The sequence below is a fragment of the Camelina sativa genome, chromosome 11, assembly GCF_000633955.1.
Source record: "Camelina sativa cultivar DH55 chromosome 11, Cs, whole genome shotgun sequence".
Lineage (NCBI taxonomy): Eukaryota > Viridiplantae > Streptophyta > Magnoliopsida > Brassicales > Brassicaceae > Camelina > Camelina sativa.
Genome location: NC_025695.1, coordinates 14,968,342 through 14,987,583, shown reverse-complemented (window position 1 = coordinate 14,987,583; position 19,242 = coordinate 14,968,342). Strand labels below are relative to the sequence as shown.

Below are 19,242 nucleotides of genomic sequence, written 5' to 3'. Positions count from 1 at the left end.
TGATTTATTCGTTGCTTTAAAAAGAGAAAAATTCAATGTTTTGAACTAAAAAAATCGATAGATGCATGGTAAAATAGAAAAAAGCTGCCAAATATAAAGTTTGAAACGTGCATAGCTGTTAAATATCAAGTTCGAAACATGCATCTGATTCTGAATCAGGTTCCGGGATATCCAAGATGGGAATAACTGCATCTTGTTTCTCAGTTATCATGATATCAACACAGAAAGCTTCCTCCTCCAGAGAAACTGATGATGCGTCTCCCTGCCCTAACGAAAGCTCCAGATTTAGAGCGTCGGATCCTGTGTCCGCTACAATTTGGCCACAGGGTAAGTTGATATATTCTACAGATGTCATCTGCATAATAAATTCAAAGGATCGATTCTGTTAAGCAGTCTATGGTTATGTTGATCCTGGAATTTAAAATACTCTGTTCTAGTTATGGCAAGAAGGCTTACCCGCGTCCGCTTCTTGCTTCTCCTAGTCTCAACTACAACGTCACCTTTTCCTCTAGACTGTTGGTTGTACTCCTCTGTTTCAGAGCTTCTAGCAGGACCATCTGGAGATGGATAGACATTCAAGAGTCGTACACCGCATTCTTTTATCCTACAGGAGTAAGAAAACTTAAACTCCACATCGTTGAAAACCAATTTAGACGGAAGATCCATAGGTTGGAACTTGAAGGAACAAACAAACAGATGATCCGTGTTACCCCAGTGCAGGCCTGTCTCTTTTGAAAATAATTGCCAATACTTTCTGCCGTTGAAGACAGCGTTTACCAGCAAACATGAGTCCCGATCCTCGACCGCGGTTCGAAAGTCAACCACGACGCAAGCCTTGAATCGCAAGAAATCTTGAGAGAGAGAGCTATGAGGTAAAGTGACAGATAGGGAATCTTCATAAGCTCGACGCGTGAAATACTTAGGTACTTGTCCACCTAGTAAGACCGTAGGCTTGAAGTATGATTGTAGGATGAGTTCTCGGGCATCCTCATCCAGTTTGAAGCAATTCAAGAACTTACAATATACGCGATCAGTTATACAAGAAAAGTGATCTTCCAATGTTCCCATCACAGTGGCATCACGCAGTGCCGTAACGACACCTCCACAGTCTGTAAAGTCGAGCTTCTTAAGACGTGTCAGTCCAAAAATGTTTGGGGAGACATTTTTTAACCTCTTGCAACCACTCATCGTTAGTTCAACGAGCCTCGAGAAATTTTCAATGCAGTTGGGAACTTCTTTAATGGCGGTGTTTTCTAGATGGAGCGTGTAGATACTACTTGAAATGAGAGGAAAACTTGTCAAACTTGAGCAACCATTGAGACAGAGGCTTCCAAGACATGACAAGTTGACATCGGTTGGAAGAACCTCCAGCCCTGTGCATCCATCCATATACAAACTCCATAATTTTGGGAGATTCCCAATGGTGGAAGGAATCGTCACCAAACTTTTGCATCCACTGAGACCCAACTGCAACAATTTTTGGAGATTCCCAATTGTACAAGGTAACATCACCAAACTTTTGCATCCACTGAGACCCAAATGCTCCAAATTTTGGAGATTCCCAATAGTAGAAGGTAACATCACCAAACTTTTGCAATTATTGAGTTTCAAACTCTCCAGATTGGTGGCCTTTGAAAGATCCGGAACTTCTGTTAGGTTTTCACATTCTGACAGATCCATCTTCACGAGACTTCCAAGTGACTGAAAGTTGTTTGTTTCTTGTTTTTAAACCATTGGTATATATTCTTCAATCATCAATATCAGTGATATATATAGTCGTTTTAATTTTATAACGATAATAACTAAACTTTAGTATGTATGTAAGAATAATTAAACCGTGGATCACAAGGATCCACAAGGCATATTGACAATTTTTATTAAACCTAATTAGATTATAAGAGAGGTTAAACAAGAATATAAGCAAATGCTAAAACACTAACAATGTATGTACCTGGACGCCTTCCCATAGCTTCTCCAGCATTTTGTTGCCTCTCACTATAAGACGAACGAGATATTTTGGGCGAAATTCACAAGGCATACATCTCATAAGGCAGTCGAGATAATCCAGTGGAGGGAGATTCTTGTTCCAGAAACAATCTTCTACTTCAATCTTCATTCCATGTTCCAGAAACAATCTTCTACTTTTTTCAGGGAATTTTCTCAAACTATGGCATCCAGTGAGATCGAGGTATTCGAGAGATTCCAAGTTGAGATGAGTTGGAAAACTCTCTAGCTTTGTGCAACTCCTCATATCTAACTTCCTCAGTTTAATGGCATTCTGAATCGAGGAAGTAAGTGTCACCAAAGAAGTGCATTCAAAAAGATATATTTCCTCGAGGTTTATGGCATAAGAAAGATCTGGAATTTCATTTAAACATTTGGAACCATCCATAATCATCCTCTTGAGACTCCCAAGTGGCTGAAAACAAAATAGGGGGAAAAGAGAATACACACGTTCATACAATTTTTAAACAGATTCATTTTTTTAGCTTTTCTATCATATATACATGTGTTAATAACTAAAACAATGACTAAGAATTAGTACCTGAGCTCCTTCCCACAACTTCTCAAGCTTACTACACTTCATTGTGAGTTCAACCAGATACTCCGCCTTAAAATTAGAAGGCAAACATTTCAATGGACAAGAATTCCACTCTAGCCATTTGAGTTTTCGAGGCAAGTAAACGAGACCGTTAGACAGGTCTAATTTGGTTCCATTCGGTTGCCACCAGGAATGATCTTGAATTTTTAGAAATTGGAGATTAAGCATGCCTTTGAACGAGTTATCATCTAGTGAAACAAATGGCTTTCTGATTTGTAACGGTTTGAAAAATATTCCTAACACAGTTTCTAGGCCTGGGCATAAAATCCGAACCGAATCCGAACCGAAAAAATCGGATAAAAACCGAACCGATATTGAGGAAATAACCAATCGGTTTTTGTTTTCATAATTTTTGGATATCGGTTTAAATCCGATCCGAACTGATATCCAATAAATATCCGAATATAACCGATAATATAAGAAACAACTTTATAAAAATAGATGTGATATACATGAATCATAGATATAGATATACACACCTAACTATATACAATATACATAAATCGTAGATATACTCCTATATCTACGTTATTGTTTACTTTGGTTTTTATTTTTTATCATTGACACGGTCTTATATCTCACTTTGGATGTTAGTACGTCACACTTTTATGTATTGGTATAATTTTATGTTAGTTTGAACTTTAAACTTGTTATTTGTTTTATTTCTATTTTTTCACATACTCGGTTAGTATAGTTTTTTTGGAAACAATCGTATTAAAAATATCCGAATAAAACCTTATCCAATAAATTTGGTTTAATGTTGGTTATCGACAATATATCTGAACCGATCCAAAATTTGAATATCCGAACCGAAACCGATCCGAATTTTTTGAAATATCCTAATGGATGTTAGAGCCAATATCCAAAAAATCCGAAATCCAAAATATCCGAACCGAATCCGATCAGATATCTGAACGCCCAGGCCTAACAGTTTCCGTGCCCTGTAAAAAAAATATACCGAAGTGAACTATTATCTTAATGATAGCAACATGTCAGTTTTTTCTTTATTACATTAAAATTAAGCGTTTTCTAAAAAATCAAAATTATTTATAGGCAAATTAATACTCCCTCCGTTCTTTATTAATCCATTTTCTAAACAAAAATATTTTAAAAAATCCATTTTTTTAGTTTTCTGTGCAATATTAATTAGTTACTAGGTGATACCCCGTGCTACAGCACGGGATGACACATATTGTAATTGATTTATGTATATTTTGAATGCATAAAATATTTTGATTTATGTGTTTTTTACAATTTCGAAATTTTAAACAGTGTTCAATAGTATATTTGGTTTACTTACATGATAAATGTTAAAATATATTTAGATAAGTACGTTGTTTAGACATCGCTAATCCTTTGCACGGTAACATATATACAATGATCGTTTTGCAGTTTTTAAGCGGTAGTGGTATGCTTATAAGTGTTACATCCAAATAACAGATTTTAATTTGGTTTTAGTTTGGACTATTGCACATATATAACCTACACATAAATATTTTAGAATGGCAATGACATTTCGTCCTATCCCGTCCTGTTTCATCTCGTCCCTACCCGTAAATTTTTTTATGTCCCATAACTGTTCGTTTTAAATAATTAACTATTAGACAATTTTTATCGTCCAAAATTTTTGGGTAAAAAACATAACTAAATTTTTGCTTTTCTCACATTTTTTGACATATAATTTATTTTAGATATATTGAGTTGATATTAAATATATTTTCTATATCCATTAAAATAAATTTGAATTGATTTTTATTAATTTCACATATCTTATATATTAATTAACTTTCTATTATTAAGGCTATAATGAATACTTTACTATTTTAAAATACCTTTTAAAGTAATTTAATTTTTATTTTAAATTGTAATTAGTTCATTGTTTTCAAAATTAAAGTGGATTTACTTATATGTTCCTAAAACTGTGAGGAAAAATATGCACAAATATTAATTGTAATTTTCTTTTCTTTTTTTTTTTAAGTTTTTTTCTTAAAATATTTACAAACAATCAGAAATTTAGACTTTGATTTATTATGTATTTAAACGTTTTCCTTATTTATTTCTGACGTATATGTTTTCATTAATTAAATATTCTAAACGATTAAGATTTAGGCAATATTATCTCAAAAGATTGTTTTAGATTTGCAGTTAATGAAATCAAAATATATGATTTAAATTAAAACCATTGAAAAAACCAGTGGCCAAGATTTAATTTAATTTTGAGAATCAATGGTTAATGTTTGATGAGAAAATCGGATCAACTAATTGGATATTAAATGACCCGCCCAGGGTCCAACGTAATTTGAATGGTTAGAGAATTTTAATTCCATAATATACTAATGTGTTAATAATTATTGATTACTAACCATTTTATTTAAAAACTACCAAAAGTCATGGTTCAAAAGTTAGTCAATGAGTACTCCTGCTTTAATAGTATAGACTAGATTAAGATCCGTGCTAGAGCACTGGTTGAAATTTATTTTATTTATATTATAATTTTTATAAAAAATGTAATATAATTTATGTGATTGTTTTAAAAAAAATTTTTGGATAAAACATTATGCAATAAAATCATATGCTAAATATGATGACTTGAAAGAAGACACGTATTTTGTAAGTTTTATATTGTTAATGATTCTAGATAAGTATCCGTGCTATAACACGGGTTAAATTTTTTCTTTATACAAAATTTTGTATATTTTATATTTTAAAATAAATTTTTAATATGTTGTATTATATGTTTTATTAGTTTATGTATGTGAAGTTATTTTAACAATGTATATTCTACATCATGACTTGAATGTCATTATAATACATAATTTTGTAAATTTGGGTTTTAAAAAGCGAGTTATTATACTTTTTGTTTTAATATACTTAGTTTCTTGAAATTCTTTCATATTATAGTGACATATTATTGACATTGCTATAACAAATCAATATAGAGTGTTTATTATAGTTTCTAACTTTTATATCAAGTTTCAATATTTTAAAAAGATTTCAAAATAAATTATTTAAAGTTTATTGTATTATATAAAACTATAAAATTCAACAAAAAAATATGAAATTGAATTTAAATATTCAATTTTGACCTGTTACTCTATAATTTTTTAATTCAATAGATATTATTTTTAAAGAAATAATATTACTAAAACTTGAGTATTTTATAGATTGAACAATTTACTTGTTTTTAAAACTTTAACTTATGGTATATCCAGAAATAAAATTATTTTTTAATTATAATAAATAATATGATAATTTATTTGTTTCACAAAATAGACTCATATATAAAAATGAGAGGGAAAATATAATGATAATTAACAAATTAATATGTTAAGTTAGATATCAAAAGATTTTAATATGGATGAATAATTTAATAAAAGAAATTAATATGGTAAGTTAGATAATATCAAATGATTCTTTAGAATATTCTCTTTATGATTTTCGGAAATAAACTTATAACCAATTAATGTATAACCTATTTGTAACCAACTTATTAAAATTATATTGTATACAAAACAATGTTGTGTACTTCCGTTTTATTATAAAAGATAATTGATAAAATTGTAAACTTCAAAAAAAACAATTGAATATTATTGGTTTAGAGTTATAGAAATTTGTGAATTACAAAAAAACAAAACATTTATAATCAAGTTTTAATATATATTTTTTTTTGAATGTGTGAAAAGTCTAAAAATTAGATCAATTAGGAACATAGAGAGTATAAAGTAGTAATGAACTAAAAGCAGCTGGGAAAAACTTACGGTTTTATCGGTAAATACGTCTAGAATTTCCTCGGCGTTGTTGAGAAATCGACATTTTCCAGGATTACCTATGGACTCTACACGAACAATTTCTATACCCAACTTCTCTAGCAAATTGTGCATCTCTAGCAAATTGTGCATCTCTATAGCCCAACACTATCTTCAAGTAAATCTTCAACGTTACTGACTCTAAAACCATTGAAAAAACATGCAATGGACAGAAACAACTCTTGATCTTTTTTATTTAACCTATCATAGCCGACTCTTAGTGTTTTCTCAAATTTATCATCTGAATCATTCCTGAGCCTAGGCATCATCTCCATCCACTCATCTTTTCCCCTTTCTTTTAAAGACGAACCCAAGACACTGAGACCCAAGGGAAGGTTTCCGGCAAGCTCGGCAACTTCAAATGCTAGTTTCTTGAATTCATCAGGTGGAGAGTTTTGTCCAAAAGCAAATCGGCATAACATCTTAAGAGCAAGACCTTCAGATGGCAGTTTCACGTCGTATACAAGGTCAATCTTATGAGCCTTGAGAAGTTGCCTATCTTGAGTGATCACAATAATTCTGCTTCCAGGTCCAAACCATTCAGTTTCACCCACCAAGGTCTTAAGTAACTCTAGATCATCCACATCATCAAGAACGATAAGAACTTTCTTGTGCTTTAACCTTTGCTTCACCTCACCTAAATTCTTTATCTCTATGTCCTTTTGACCTAAGATTTCGGAGAGAAGATTTTTTTCCCAACTCAACTTCATGCCCAGTAAGTCCTGCTCGGTGCTTTTATAAGTTCCGAAAGCGTAATGGGAGAATTGGCTAGATAGTTGACTGTATAGAAATCTTCCAATGGTACTCTTACCAATCCCTGATGTTCCGACAATCCCAACCATTCTAGCTTCCTTGGATTCCAAGCACAACATTGAATTCATTGCCTCTAAATGAGCTTCAATCCCAACAAAGTCGCCAAAATCATTAGATGTTGTAACTAGTTTATTAGAAACATCATTGGAGATTTTTTCAATCATGCTTGCTTCGTCACTCCTAAAATTAAGGGATAATCAAACCGTCAACAAATGAACACTCCTAAAAGCAAAAATAGCACCCAGTTTGAGATGAACCGTTTATAAAAAAAATCAAAAGGTACCCGTTCTGAAGATGCTCTCCGGCTATACTTGCTATCTCTGACAGAACTCGCATCCATCCTTGTTTCACATCTTCTGTTTTGTCTTTGCATGTCTCTTCAAAGGCCTTACCAAATTCACCCGTCTGTTTTCTAACTTGCGAAGGATCAACGTCGTAGAAAACTGGAATCACCATTTGACCCGACTCCTTGTAACACTTGTGGATCTCAACCAATTCATTCAAGCACCACGTGGAAGAAGCATAGTTCTTAGAGAAGATGACGACTGAGATCCTCGCTTCTCTAATCGCTTTTAAAAGCTCAGGGGCGATTTGGCAGCTTCTCTCGATCCCGTGATCCATGAATGTGATAATTGATTTGCGGTCGAGTTCCTTACGAAGATGGCTGAGGAACGTCTTGCGGACATCTTCCCCACTGAAGCTTGGGAAAACGTCGTATCTACGGCTGCCAGAAGAAGAAGCCGCCATGGAGATGATAGGGAAAAGAGACGAAGATTCGTAAATCAGCAATACCTAGATTGAGAGAGAGAGAGAGAGAGAGAGAGAGAGAGAAAGAGAGAGGAGAAACTTCGTCTTACTTTCCTCGAAGACTTGCATAGAAGACTTACTGTACAAGATATTTTTTTAGTGGTTAAAAATCAAATTCCCGAACAAGACCATCATATTAATGATACAGAAACTCACTTCGAATGCTTTTACTCTAAAAACCCACTTGTATAGAAGACTCTCAGTCTCTAACGATATTTTTGGAGATATCAATTCAAGACATAAATAAGATTTCAAGCTATCGTACTTTCTACGCAAATAGACTTACGAATACAAGATAGTGGTTAAAATACAAAATCAAATCCTCTAATTACGGTTGTGCATCTTGGCTACTTCACATAATTCTTCTTCACTGCCTCGTAGTTTCGCAATGTTCTTTATGTTCCTAGGAGTCGTTGTAAGAACTACAAAGGCTTTTTAAATTAGTTTCATTCCAACACAATAATTTGTTTTTGTCATTTCTCTGGTGAATTTGCTAAGTACAATTCCTTTTACCCGAATTCTAGTTTATTCTGCTGCTAATAAGGAGAAAAACTACCTTTGCTAACATACAGGTTGGGAGACGTATGTTTTTAAAAAAGGCAAGACTATTTTGGGTAGTACTTGACGTTCAAGTATGTAAACCCTAAGCTCACAGATTCAATGTTTCTTTGGATTAAAATACATAGATGTATGGTAAAAATACAAAAAGCATGCCAGCAATATTTTTCCAGAATATATGCTAAAGTGTGGCTTATTGAAACATTTATTCTTTCAGTAATAGCGATTCAAAGCAAACACAGAGTGTTTCTGCATTCATAGAAAGAAAAAACTACAAACACTTTCAGGCTCCGAAGTTGGAGAGTTAAACGGATTGTGGTTCTCCGAAATCTCCAAGCTCCCCTACCATCTGCAGAAAAAAATGGCTTGTCTCAAAACCTATGAAACCGTCTTGTCAATTAGAGACTAGTCATGGTTGATCCCAAGTTATTCTAAAACAGAACAAAACAGAATAATAAGATGCTTCAGTTACCAAGATTAGGATCCAAGATAGTCAAGATGGGCATAAACTGCATCTTGTTGCTCAGTCATCATGTAATCAACACACAAAGCTTTCCCCCTCCAGACATGGATAAGAAGAAACTGATGATGCTTCTCCCTGCCAATCCTGTGTCCGCTACAAACGATTCTGTTAAATGTTTGTCACTATGTTATTTGGATGCTGTAAAAAGAAATCGAAAGTCAAGTGATAACTTTTATAACTTTCATTTCTTATTATTTATAAATTATTATGACATAAGGCTTACCTGCATCCAGCATCCGCTTCTTGCTTCTAACAGTCTCTTCCATCACTATCATCTGGCTATGGAGACACATTCAAGAGTCGGACACCGCATTCTTTTATCCTATTGAAGCAAGAAAACTTGAACTCCACGTTGTCAAAGCCGATTTAGATGGAACATTTTTAGGCCGGAACATGAAGGAACAAGAAAACAGATGATCCGTCTTACACAACTGCAGTTCTGCTCCATCTTCAAAAAACGATTCCCTATACGTTCTGCCATTGAAAGCCAATTTTTACCTCCAAATATGAAGACGAGTCATTGTCCTCGGTTGGAAAGTCAACCACGACGCAAGCCTTAACTCCCAATAATTCTCGAGAAAGAGTGCTCTGAGGTAAAGTGACAGTTAGGGAATCTCCATAAGCTCGATGTTGGAAATACGTGGGCACTTCTGCACCTGGTAAGGCCACAGGCTTGGTGCATATTCGTATGATGGCTTCTCGCACATCTCTTTCCAATTTGAAGCAGTTCTGCAGGCTAATATATTCACCACGTGAGGGTAACCTGTAGCAATTTGTACCCATCTCATGCCGGAAAAGCTTACGTCGTGGTGTATACTCAATGTTTTCATATAATGATATACCAGAAGGGTAATCTTCCTCACTGGCATCACCAAACGCAAGGATGGCACCTCTACAATCTGTAAAGTCGACGAACTGTAGACCTGTCATGCTGAAAACGTTTGGGGAGATGTATTTCAACTTCTTGCAACAATACATCATTAGTACAATGAGCCTCGAGAAATGCTCAATCCAGGGGGGAACTTCTTCAATGGCAGTGTTTTCTAGATAGAGACATTCGATACCAAGTGAAATCTGAGGAAAACTTGTCAAACTTGAGCAACCACTGAGATCGAGGATTTTAAGAGATGACAATTTGACATCGGTTGGAAGAAGCTCCAGCCTCGTGCATCCTTTCATGTATAACTCCATCAATTTTTGGAGATTCCCAATAGTAGAAGGTAACGTCACCAAACTTTTGCAATTGTTGAGTTTCAAACTCTCCAGATTGGTGACCTCTGTAAGATCTGGAATCTCTGTCAGGTTTTCACATCCTGACATATCCATCCGCTGAAGATTTCCAAGCGACTGAAATTTTTATTTTAAAGAACAAAAAAAACTTTGTTATGCTTTAATCATTGTCAATGAAATATGTATATATGTATCTATGTATGTACGAATAAGTCAATAAACCGTGGATCACAATCCATATTGAAAGTTATACTTAATTAGTAATCAGCAAATGCTATATAACATTAACAATGTAACGTACCAGGACGCCTTACCATAGCTTCTCAAGCTTTGTGCAACCCATCATATATAAGTGACTTAGTTTAGTTACATTCTGAATCGAAGAAGGAAGTGTCACCAACGAAGAGCATTCAATAAGAATTAGTTTCTCGAGATTTATGGCATTAGAAAGATCTGGAATTTCTTTCAAATTTTTAGAACCATGCAGATTCATCCTCTTGAGCCTTCCAAGTTGCTGACGAAAATAGCAGAGAAAGGATTTATAATACGCAACATTCAAAAAATTATAAAACATCTTAAGAAAAAAAATGGAATTCGTACCGGAGTTTCTTCCCACAGCTTCTCAAGGTTACTGTTCTCCAATGTGAGTTCGACCAGATACGCAGCCTTAAAACTATTAGGCAAACAATTCAGTGGACAGTTATTCCACCTTAGCAATTTGAGTTTAGGGGGCAAATAATCGAGTCTTGTAGGTAGATCCAATCTGCCCCTAGTCCCCAACTGTAGCCATTTGAGATCGTGATCACCGGTATAACAAATTCGTCCATCTTCATATACACGCATATCCATAGGTATTAGCCATTTGCCTTCTCTTTTTTCTGCCCACAGGCGATGATCAGAAACTATTAGAAACTGGAGACTGCGCACACATTCGAACGATTGATCATTTATTGAAAATGATTCTGGTGTATATGATGCGTCGAGATATATCCCAAGCACAGTTTGCATCCCCTGCCAAAAAAGATTCACATGAACATCGTAAGTTTCTTCTTTTTCCTGTGTGTGTGCCAAAATTAATGTAAAGTCATGAAATGCTTAAAAAGCTTACCGTATCATCATCGTTATCGACTAGTACATCTCGGATATCCTCAATATCAACCAGAAATCGACGTCTCTCAGGACTGTCAGACTCCGCACGGACAATTTCTCTACCCAACTTCTGTAGCAAATTGTGCATCACTACAGTTTGGGGCTGTGTTGTTATACGTATGAGGGACTTTTTAGCCAACATTGTAAGCCTAATGTCAGCATTATCTCTGAGCAAGTCACTGATTAAACGGACTTCGTCTCCATTGAATAAACATGCAATGTGAAGAAACAAGTCTCGCTCTTTTCTATCCAACCTATCGTAGCTGACTCTTAACGTTTTCTCAATTTTCCCATCCAAACCATTTCGGAGCAGAGGAAGCATCATCATCCACTCATCTTTGTCTCTTCCTTTTAAAGAAGAACCAAGGACACTGAGACCTAAAGGAAGATTACCGGCAAGCTCGGCCACTTCAGCTGCGAGTTCCATAAAACCATCGGGTGGAGAGTCTTGCGCAAAAGCAGATCGGCAAAATATCTTAAGAGCAAGAAGTTCAGATGGTAACTCCACCTCATGTATAAGTTCAATCTTATGAGCCTCAAGAATTCGCCTATCTTGAGTGATAACAATAACTCTGCTCCCGGATCCGAACCATCCAGTTTGTCCAACCAATGTTTTTCGTAGCTCTAGATCATCAACATCATCAAGAACTATAAGAACTTTCTTCTCCTTTAACCTTTCTTTGACCACACCTACCTTCTCTATCTTTAAGTCCTTTTAACCTAATATCTTTGACAGAAGTTGTTCTTCCCAATACAACTTCGGGCTATAGTCATCTCTGATGGTTCTCCTACAAGCTTCAAAAGCCCGAAGATGGAATTGGCTAGAGAGTTGACTGTATAGAGCTCTTGCAATAGTAGTCTTACCAATCCCTGAAGTTCCTAAAATCCCAACCACTCTAGCTTCCTCAGATTCCAAGCACAACATTGAATTCAATTCCTCTAAATGAGCTTCAATCCCCACGAATTCGCCAAAATCATCAGATTGTGTCATACTCTTTTTCAAAACATCGTGGGTTACTTTTTCAGTCATGGCTGCTTCATCAGGCCTAATAATAGCAATACTCAATTGTTTCATTAACCAAGCAACGCTTAAAAAAGGCACAGCTGAGATATTAATAAAAATTGGAATATACCAGTTCTGAAGATCCTCTCCGGCCATACTTGCAACATCGGCTAAAGCTAGTTTCCAACTTTGTATCTCATCCTCTGATTTGCCCTCGCAGGTGTTATGAAAGGCTTTGCCGAATTCACCGGTCTGTTTTCTAACTTCGGAAGGATCAACGTGGAAGAAGATCGGAATCACCATTTGATTTAATTTCGTGTAACACTTGTGGATCTCAACCAATTCGTTTAGGCACCAGGTGGATGAAGCGTAGTTCTCAGAGAAGACAACGATTGCGATCCTCGATTGTTTTATTGCCCATAAAAGCTCAGGGCCGATTGGGCGGCTCCTCTCGATCTCATCATCTATGAAGGTGATTGTTTTGCGCTTGAGCTCCTTGAGGAGATGGCTGAGGAATGAGTCACGGACATCTTCTCCACGAAAGCTTGGGAAAACGTCGTATCTCCGGCTACCAGAAGAAGAAGAAGAAGCCGCCATGGGAGACGATAGAGAAAAGAAAGACTCAGTGGGAAAGCAAACTGAAGTAGATCAGAAATAAACAGTGAGAGAGAGAGAGAGAGAGAGAGGAGAAACTTTGGATTCCTTTCTTCCGAAGACGTTGACGAAGACTTTTCTTTTTTTGGTCGTCAACGAAGACTTATCTTTAGAGGAGACCGAAATTTCTGGACGTCAGTTGTAATTAAAAAAAGAAAATAAAAAAAATCGAATGGGGTCAGTTCTGTGAAGTAAAAAATGATGGCTCTCTAACGAGTATACTAGATCAGAGTGGAGTAGATGTAGTCGTACCATCAGTTTAGTTTGTAATGTTTTGAACTCACACCTCACACTTTGTCTTGGAATGTAGGAAACGCCATGGAATCAGTGATGCAAATGTTGCTGATGACCAAGCTCTTGCAATTTAAAATTTTAGTTCCAACACTTTTCTGTTGTTGATGTTTTCTTTTGTGTGAAATACATTTTTGTTTACCCAAATTATGATTTATTTATAATAAAAAAAAAATTTGAATATAGTGACAAAAAGTCATTTGTATATAGATTTCTAAAGACGTGCACACTTGAAATGAAAGGAAAGTTTAAAAAATTCTCAATAGAAGAACAAATAAACAGATTTCTAAAGATGTGAATATTTGAATAGACACAACTGTTGATAAGAGACAATTCTACATTCCACATACATAAGTGGCACAAATTTTTAGAGATGCAACCGTAGAAATTTTCTGTCAAAAAATAAAAATAAAATATTTTATGAAAAAGTACAACGAAAAGATGTGACTATTCTTCACATGTATTCAGATTGCTATTATTATACACTAGGACTCATACCCTCCCGCGATATTGCAGGGGAAGTATTTTAGAAAAAAAAAAATTTAAAATTATACATTACAAAATCAATTGAATGTAATAGAATAGTTTGAATATATAATCATTAAACATAAACTGTTACTAAAAACATAACCATCAATATTAAAACTAATAAAACAAAAAAAATATTATGTAGAATAGACACAACTTTGCAAAAAGCATTGTTTAAAGTATTATAAATATATAAGATATTTTATGAAAAATTATAGTAAAGAGTTACAATTAAAAAAATCATTATGACAAAGTGATCATAACTGAGAATATTGAACTAATGGTTGTAATGAGTAAATGTAATTTTTATTAAATAATTATAATTAAAAAGAAATTTAATAATGAGTGAAACTGTATCAAAGAAAAATTAAAATACACAATTAAAAAAAAAATATTAAAATATTTTTTAACGAAAAGTTACGATAAATAGGCGCAACTATAAATTCTATAGTAATTTTTATTAAATTTCTATATTGATATAATCATTTCTAAAATTTTAGTTAGATTATAGAATAACGATGAATATTAGATATTAATATTCAAATTATTTAGATTGAACATAAAATGGAAAATTTGCTTCAACGAACAATGATTTGTTAGTTATTGATGAAGAGACAAATATACAGAAAGTTAAAAAGACATGAATATTTAAATAGAAACACTTGTTAGAACGAAAAAATTGTGATAAAAAAATATGAATAAAATATAGTGAAATGATACAACTCTACAATGAACAGATACAATTGTTTGAGTTTTAAAAAAACATTTTTTTCACAAACAATACTAAAAAAATGTCGCAACTGTTGTTCGCATTTATTCAGATTATTATTATTATTTTTAATTATTAAAATATTTTTTTAACAAAAAGTTACGATAAATAGATGCAACTGTAAATTCTATATTAAGTTGTATAATAACGAAAAGTTATTATAATCATTTCTAATAATTTGTTTCAATGAACTTTTTTTTTCAGCAAAAATGATTTATATTAATGAATTGTGAAAGTCATTATACAAATAACTTGTAAGCCAAGTTGGAGGAATAAATTGTTCAAAATAAAACTATTAGATGTACAACCATGTTTTGCTAATATATGAGCAACAGAATTACAATCTCTAGATGAGTAGACGAATTGGCAACTCTATATCTGTGAGGCCCAATACTTAATGTCGAGAGTGATGCTTTCTATAGATTGATCAAATGACTTATTGTTTAGCATTTTTGTAAGCGTATCATTGTCCCCTTCAAATATCATTGAGTTGAAACCCCGAATTCATGTTTGTTGGAGTGCAACTAATAGGGCTTTTGCTTCCGCTTCTAAGGGAGACATAGTGAATCCAATAATGGTAGCTCCCCATCCATGAGTACTTACATGATGATCTTGTAAAATCCATCCACAATTTGTTTGATGTGTAATAGGATCAAAAGCTGCATCATAATTACATTTTATAAGGCCAGAGGGTGGTCTTGTCCATGTTTTCCTTCTTCTCTGTGTTCCATTTTGTACTTGTTTGTCAGAAAATTGATGTACTTGCTGATACCATTCACGCATATCCGATCTTGCTCGTATGACAACCGTATTTGGATTTTCCTGTGAACCTTCGAAAATAAACTTATTTCGAGATTTCCAAAGATGCCATAATATCCAAAATGGAAGGAACTTGAGGTTAGATGGCGTATTTCTGTTCTCATGAAAATCAAAAATAGATTCCAATAGAGTGTCAGTGTCTAAGTTAGAGTAGTATAAAAAATCAGCCTGGATATTGGCTTGTTGCCAAATAGAAGCAGCATAGGGGCACATAACCAAGATGTGTTCTATCGTTTCATCACTTTGGAAGCACCTTGGACATATTGGATTTAAATTCATTCCTCTGGTTGTTAACCTTGTCAATGATGGTAAAGCTTTCGATATGGCCCTCCAAAGAAAGTGTTTCAGTTTAGGCATAATATTAAGACGCCATATCTTTTGTTTCAATGAAATTGATCCATGCGGTCTTGGAGGCAGATAGTTTGGTTCGGTTAGATTGTGCATTGCTAGCCAGTAACCCGATCGCACTGTATACTTACCTGTCTTTGTATAATGCCAAACAATTTTATCTGGAGGGTCATTACGGGGTAGATAGATTTTATTGATGTGTTCCTGATCTTCCTCTGTAAAGTGAACACTTATTTTTTCTGTGTCCCAACAATTGTATGTTCCACCTGATATCATTATGTCCCTTACGCAGGCATTACTGTCAATAGATGCACTATAAAATGGCATTGGTGGATCCGTGATAGTGACATTGTCTAGATTAATGCGGGCAGATGCACCATTCCCTACCTGATATCTGTAACCAGTTTTTATGATTTTGAGTCCCTCTAAAATTGAGGCCCAGCCGTAAGATTGGTTAGCTCTCTGTTTAGCATCAAGGATACAATCATCTTTGTAATATCTTGCCTTAAAAATGCGAGAAAACAAGGAATTGGGATGTTGTATTAATCGCCATGCTTGTTTTGCAATTAAGGCATCATTGAATTTTGCCAAGTCTTTAAAGCCTAAACCACCTTCTGTTTTAGTGTGTTGCAGACGCTTCCATGCTATCCATGAGATGCCTCTATCTTGATTCCCTTTCTCCCACCAGAATTTTTGTAATATTGATTCAATTTCACTAATAATTCCCATATGTAGTTTGAAACAGGACATAGAAAAAACAGGTAAAGCTAAGGCAACAGATTTAATCAAAATCTCCTTTCCAGCTTGTGAGAAATAACGACCGCGCCAAGAGGATGTTTGTTCTTGTACTTTGTCAATAATATATTGGAACATCTCATTCTTTCTTTTGTCAAATTGTTCCGGTAATCCTAAATACTTACCTCCACCACCATGGTTTGGTATTTGAAGAATAGATTTCAATCTATTTTGAAGTTGTCCTGGAACTCGGGATCCGAACGTGATTAACGATTTACTGGTGTTTATTTTTTGGCCAGAATAGTATTCATAGACTTCAAAGGCCTCCTTGATTGCTCTGCAATTCCGTGCATTTGCTTGGCAAAAATAAAGTGAGTCATCCGCAAATTGTAAGTGTGTGATTGGTGGTACTCCATTTCCTATACGTATACCTCTGATATCTCCATTCGCTACTCTTGTTTTGATTAGATGACTCATAATATCAGCACAAAGAATGAATAAATATGGTGATAGGCGGTCTCCCTGTCGTATGCCTCTCTCTGGAACAATTATGCCACATGGAGTTCCATTAACAAGAACAGAATAACTAACTGATCGTACGGAAGCCATTATCCAGTCAATCCATTTGGTTGAGAAGCCAAAATAAGTACATTGTTACTTCTAAGAAATTTCACTCAACCCTGTCATAAGCTTTAGTGACATCAGTCTTGATTGCCATGCCATGTAATTTTGTGATACCCGCTTCCGAGTTTTTAGAGAATGCATCACCTCATGGGAGATCATGATATTATCTGTTACTAATCTCCCAGGAATGAAAGCTGCTTGTGTATCAGAGACTATGGTGTCTAGATGTTTTTTGAGTCTGTTTACTAGACACTTGGAGATGATTTTGTAAAGAACATTGCATAGAGCAATAGGCCTGTACTCCGAAAGAGTTGTGGGTTCAGTAATCTTGGGGATTAAGCATATATTGGTATGGTTTATTCCTGTTTTCATGTAAGAAGTTTCGAAGAAGTCTTTAACCTCTGCACAGACGTCCGGACCAATGATGTTCCAATAATGTTTATAGAATCTGGCTGTTTGTCCATCTGGTCCAGGAGCTCGGTCATCACCAATATATGAGACTGCATCATATATTTCTACATTTGTGAAATCTCGTGTTAGATCATCATTTATCTCTTGTGTGACAGTTGAAGGGAAGTCACCAAAATCAACAGGTGAAACCGGGATTCGACTTGAGGTGTAGACCTCAGAAAAATATTTCTGTGCATGATCTCTGATTTCTTTATCCCCTTCATAAACATTTTTTGCAAATCTTCTAGTCGGGAAATATAGTTTTTGGCGTTCCTATTTTTTGTGCTGGCATGAAAATAATTTGTATTGCGATCACCACAGTGTAACCAACGGTTCCTGCTTTTCGTATGCCAATAGAGTTCTTCATCTTGGTAAGCTTTGGTTAAGGCTTCTTGAAATCGTGGTATGTGGCGTCTGTGACCTCTGTTTGTACTCTCCATGGCTAAATTTAGCTCTTTTTGCAGAGTTTCAATCCTTTTTGCTGAATTTATGTTTGCTATATGTTTCCCTTTTGACATTGAGCGACGACAGCTTGTTATTTGGTCACAGATTGTATAATGATTATTTGTTTTACATGAGTTCCAACCTCTTTCCACTATATTAGCAAAATCTTTAACCTCTGTTAGTCGTTTATCAAAGCGGAAGGGTTTGGTTGGCATTCGGTGAAGTGGCCTGATTGTTGTAAGTATTGGTTTATGGTCTGAACCATTAAATTCTAAGAATTCAGCCTCTGCATTGGGATATAGTGAGGTCCACTCAGAGTTCACCATAGCTCTATCTAAACAGCATTTAACCGTGTACTGATGTCTCTCTCCTACCCATGAGAACCTATCACCTTTATGCTTTCAATCAGTTAAGTCACAAACTGATAACATGTGATTGAATCTCCTAAAAGTCCAGTCTTCTCGAGGAGGACCTCCGATCTTCTCTCTGTTGTTAGTTATTTCATTGAAATCACCAGACAATAACCATGGGCCATCTCTAGTTGTGCCTATAGATTCTAGAAGGCTCCATAAATGATGTCTCTGACTTGGAACTCGGTGACCATAGACACCAGAAAAATAGAAATCGTTATTATTATGTTTGATGTGCGTATCAAGGATACGATCATCTTGGTACAAAGTAGATAAAGCAACATTATCTGCCCACATCAGAGCTAAACCACCACTTCGACCACGGGGGGTTGAGTTACAACATTATTAAATCCTAATACATAAGCAAGTTCATAGACAATAGAACAAGCATTCAGAGTTTCACACAAGAAAAGAACATGGGGTTTTAAAATACGACATAAACGTTTTAATCTACATTGAGTCAGCGGCAAACAGATGCCCTGACAGTTCCAGGAGACGACTCTCATGGAGGCATTGGGGGAACCGGCCCCCCCGCGGCTCCGTTTGTCATCAGACCGCTGCAGGATCCCTCAGATTCCAACCTTCCTCGTTTCTTGATATGACACAGGACCGCCAAATCTTCTTGTGCTTCACATTGCTGATAATAGAGTTCCATGTCCGACTTCTTCCTCTTAGTTGC

At 35.0% G+C, this 19,242-nt stretch overlaps 3 protein-coding genes, 1 long non-coding RNA gene and 1 pseudogene across 4 annotated transcripts; all 5 read right to left on the bottom strand.

Moving 5' to 3' along the window:
• Positions 16-2,040, bottom strand: LOC109127736 (disease resistance protein RPP5-like). Its single transcript, XM_019233243.1, has 2 exons — positions 457-2,040; positions 16-355 (listed from the first exon to the last, which is right to left on the bottom strand). Exons 1-2 carry the CDS (start codon positions 1,678-1,680, stop codon positions 119-121), a joined length of 1,461 nt encoding a protein of 486 aa, XP_019088788.1. The 5' UTR covers positions 1,681-2,040; the 3' UTR covers positions 16-118.
• On the bottom strand, positions 1,878-6,501 carry LOC109125247 (disease resistance protein RPP4). Its single transcript, XM_019231862.1, has 4 exons — positions 6,361-6,501; positions 2,546-2,611; positions 1,952-2,419; positions 1,878-1,883 (listed from the first exon to the last, which is right to left on the bottom strand). Exons 1-4 carry the CDS (start codon positions 6,499-6,501, stop codon positions 1,878-1,880), a joined length of 681 nt encoding a protein of 226 aa, XP_019087407.1.
• On the bottom strand, positions 3,383-8,099 carry LOC104723414 (disease resistance protein RPP4). The gene is made up of 3 exons (XM_019233244.1): positions 7,505-8,099; positions 6,361-7,401; positions 3,383-3,543 (listed from the first exon to the last, which is right to left on the bottom strand). Exons 1-2 carry the CDS (start codon positions 7,966-7,968, stop codon positions 6,504-6,506), a joined length of 1,362 nt encoding a protein of 453 aa, XP_019088789.1. The 5' UTR covers positions 7,969-8,099; the 3' UTR covers positions 3,383-3,543; positions 6,361-6,503.
• LOC109125093 lies at positions 8,666-9,575 on the bottom strand. The gene is made up of 3 exons (XR_002034114.1): positions 9,333-9,575; positions 9,059-9,247; positions 8,666-8,935 (listed from the first exon to the last, which is right to left on the bottom strand). It is a non-coding gene; the product is annotated as an uncharacterized LOC109125093 (long non-coding RNA).
• Positions 10,127-13,205, bottom strand: LOC104727979 (annotated as a pseudogene).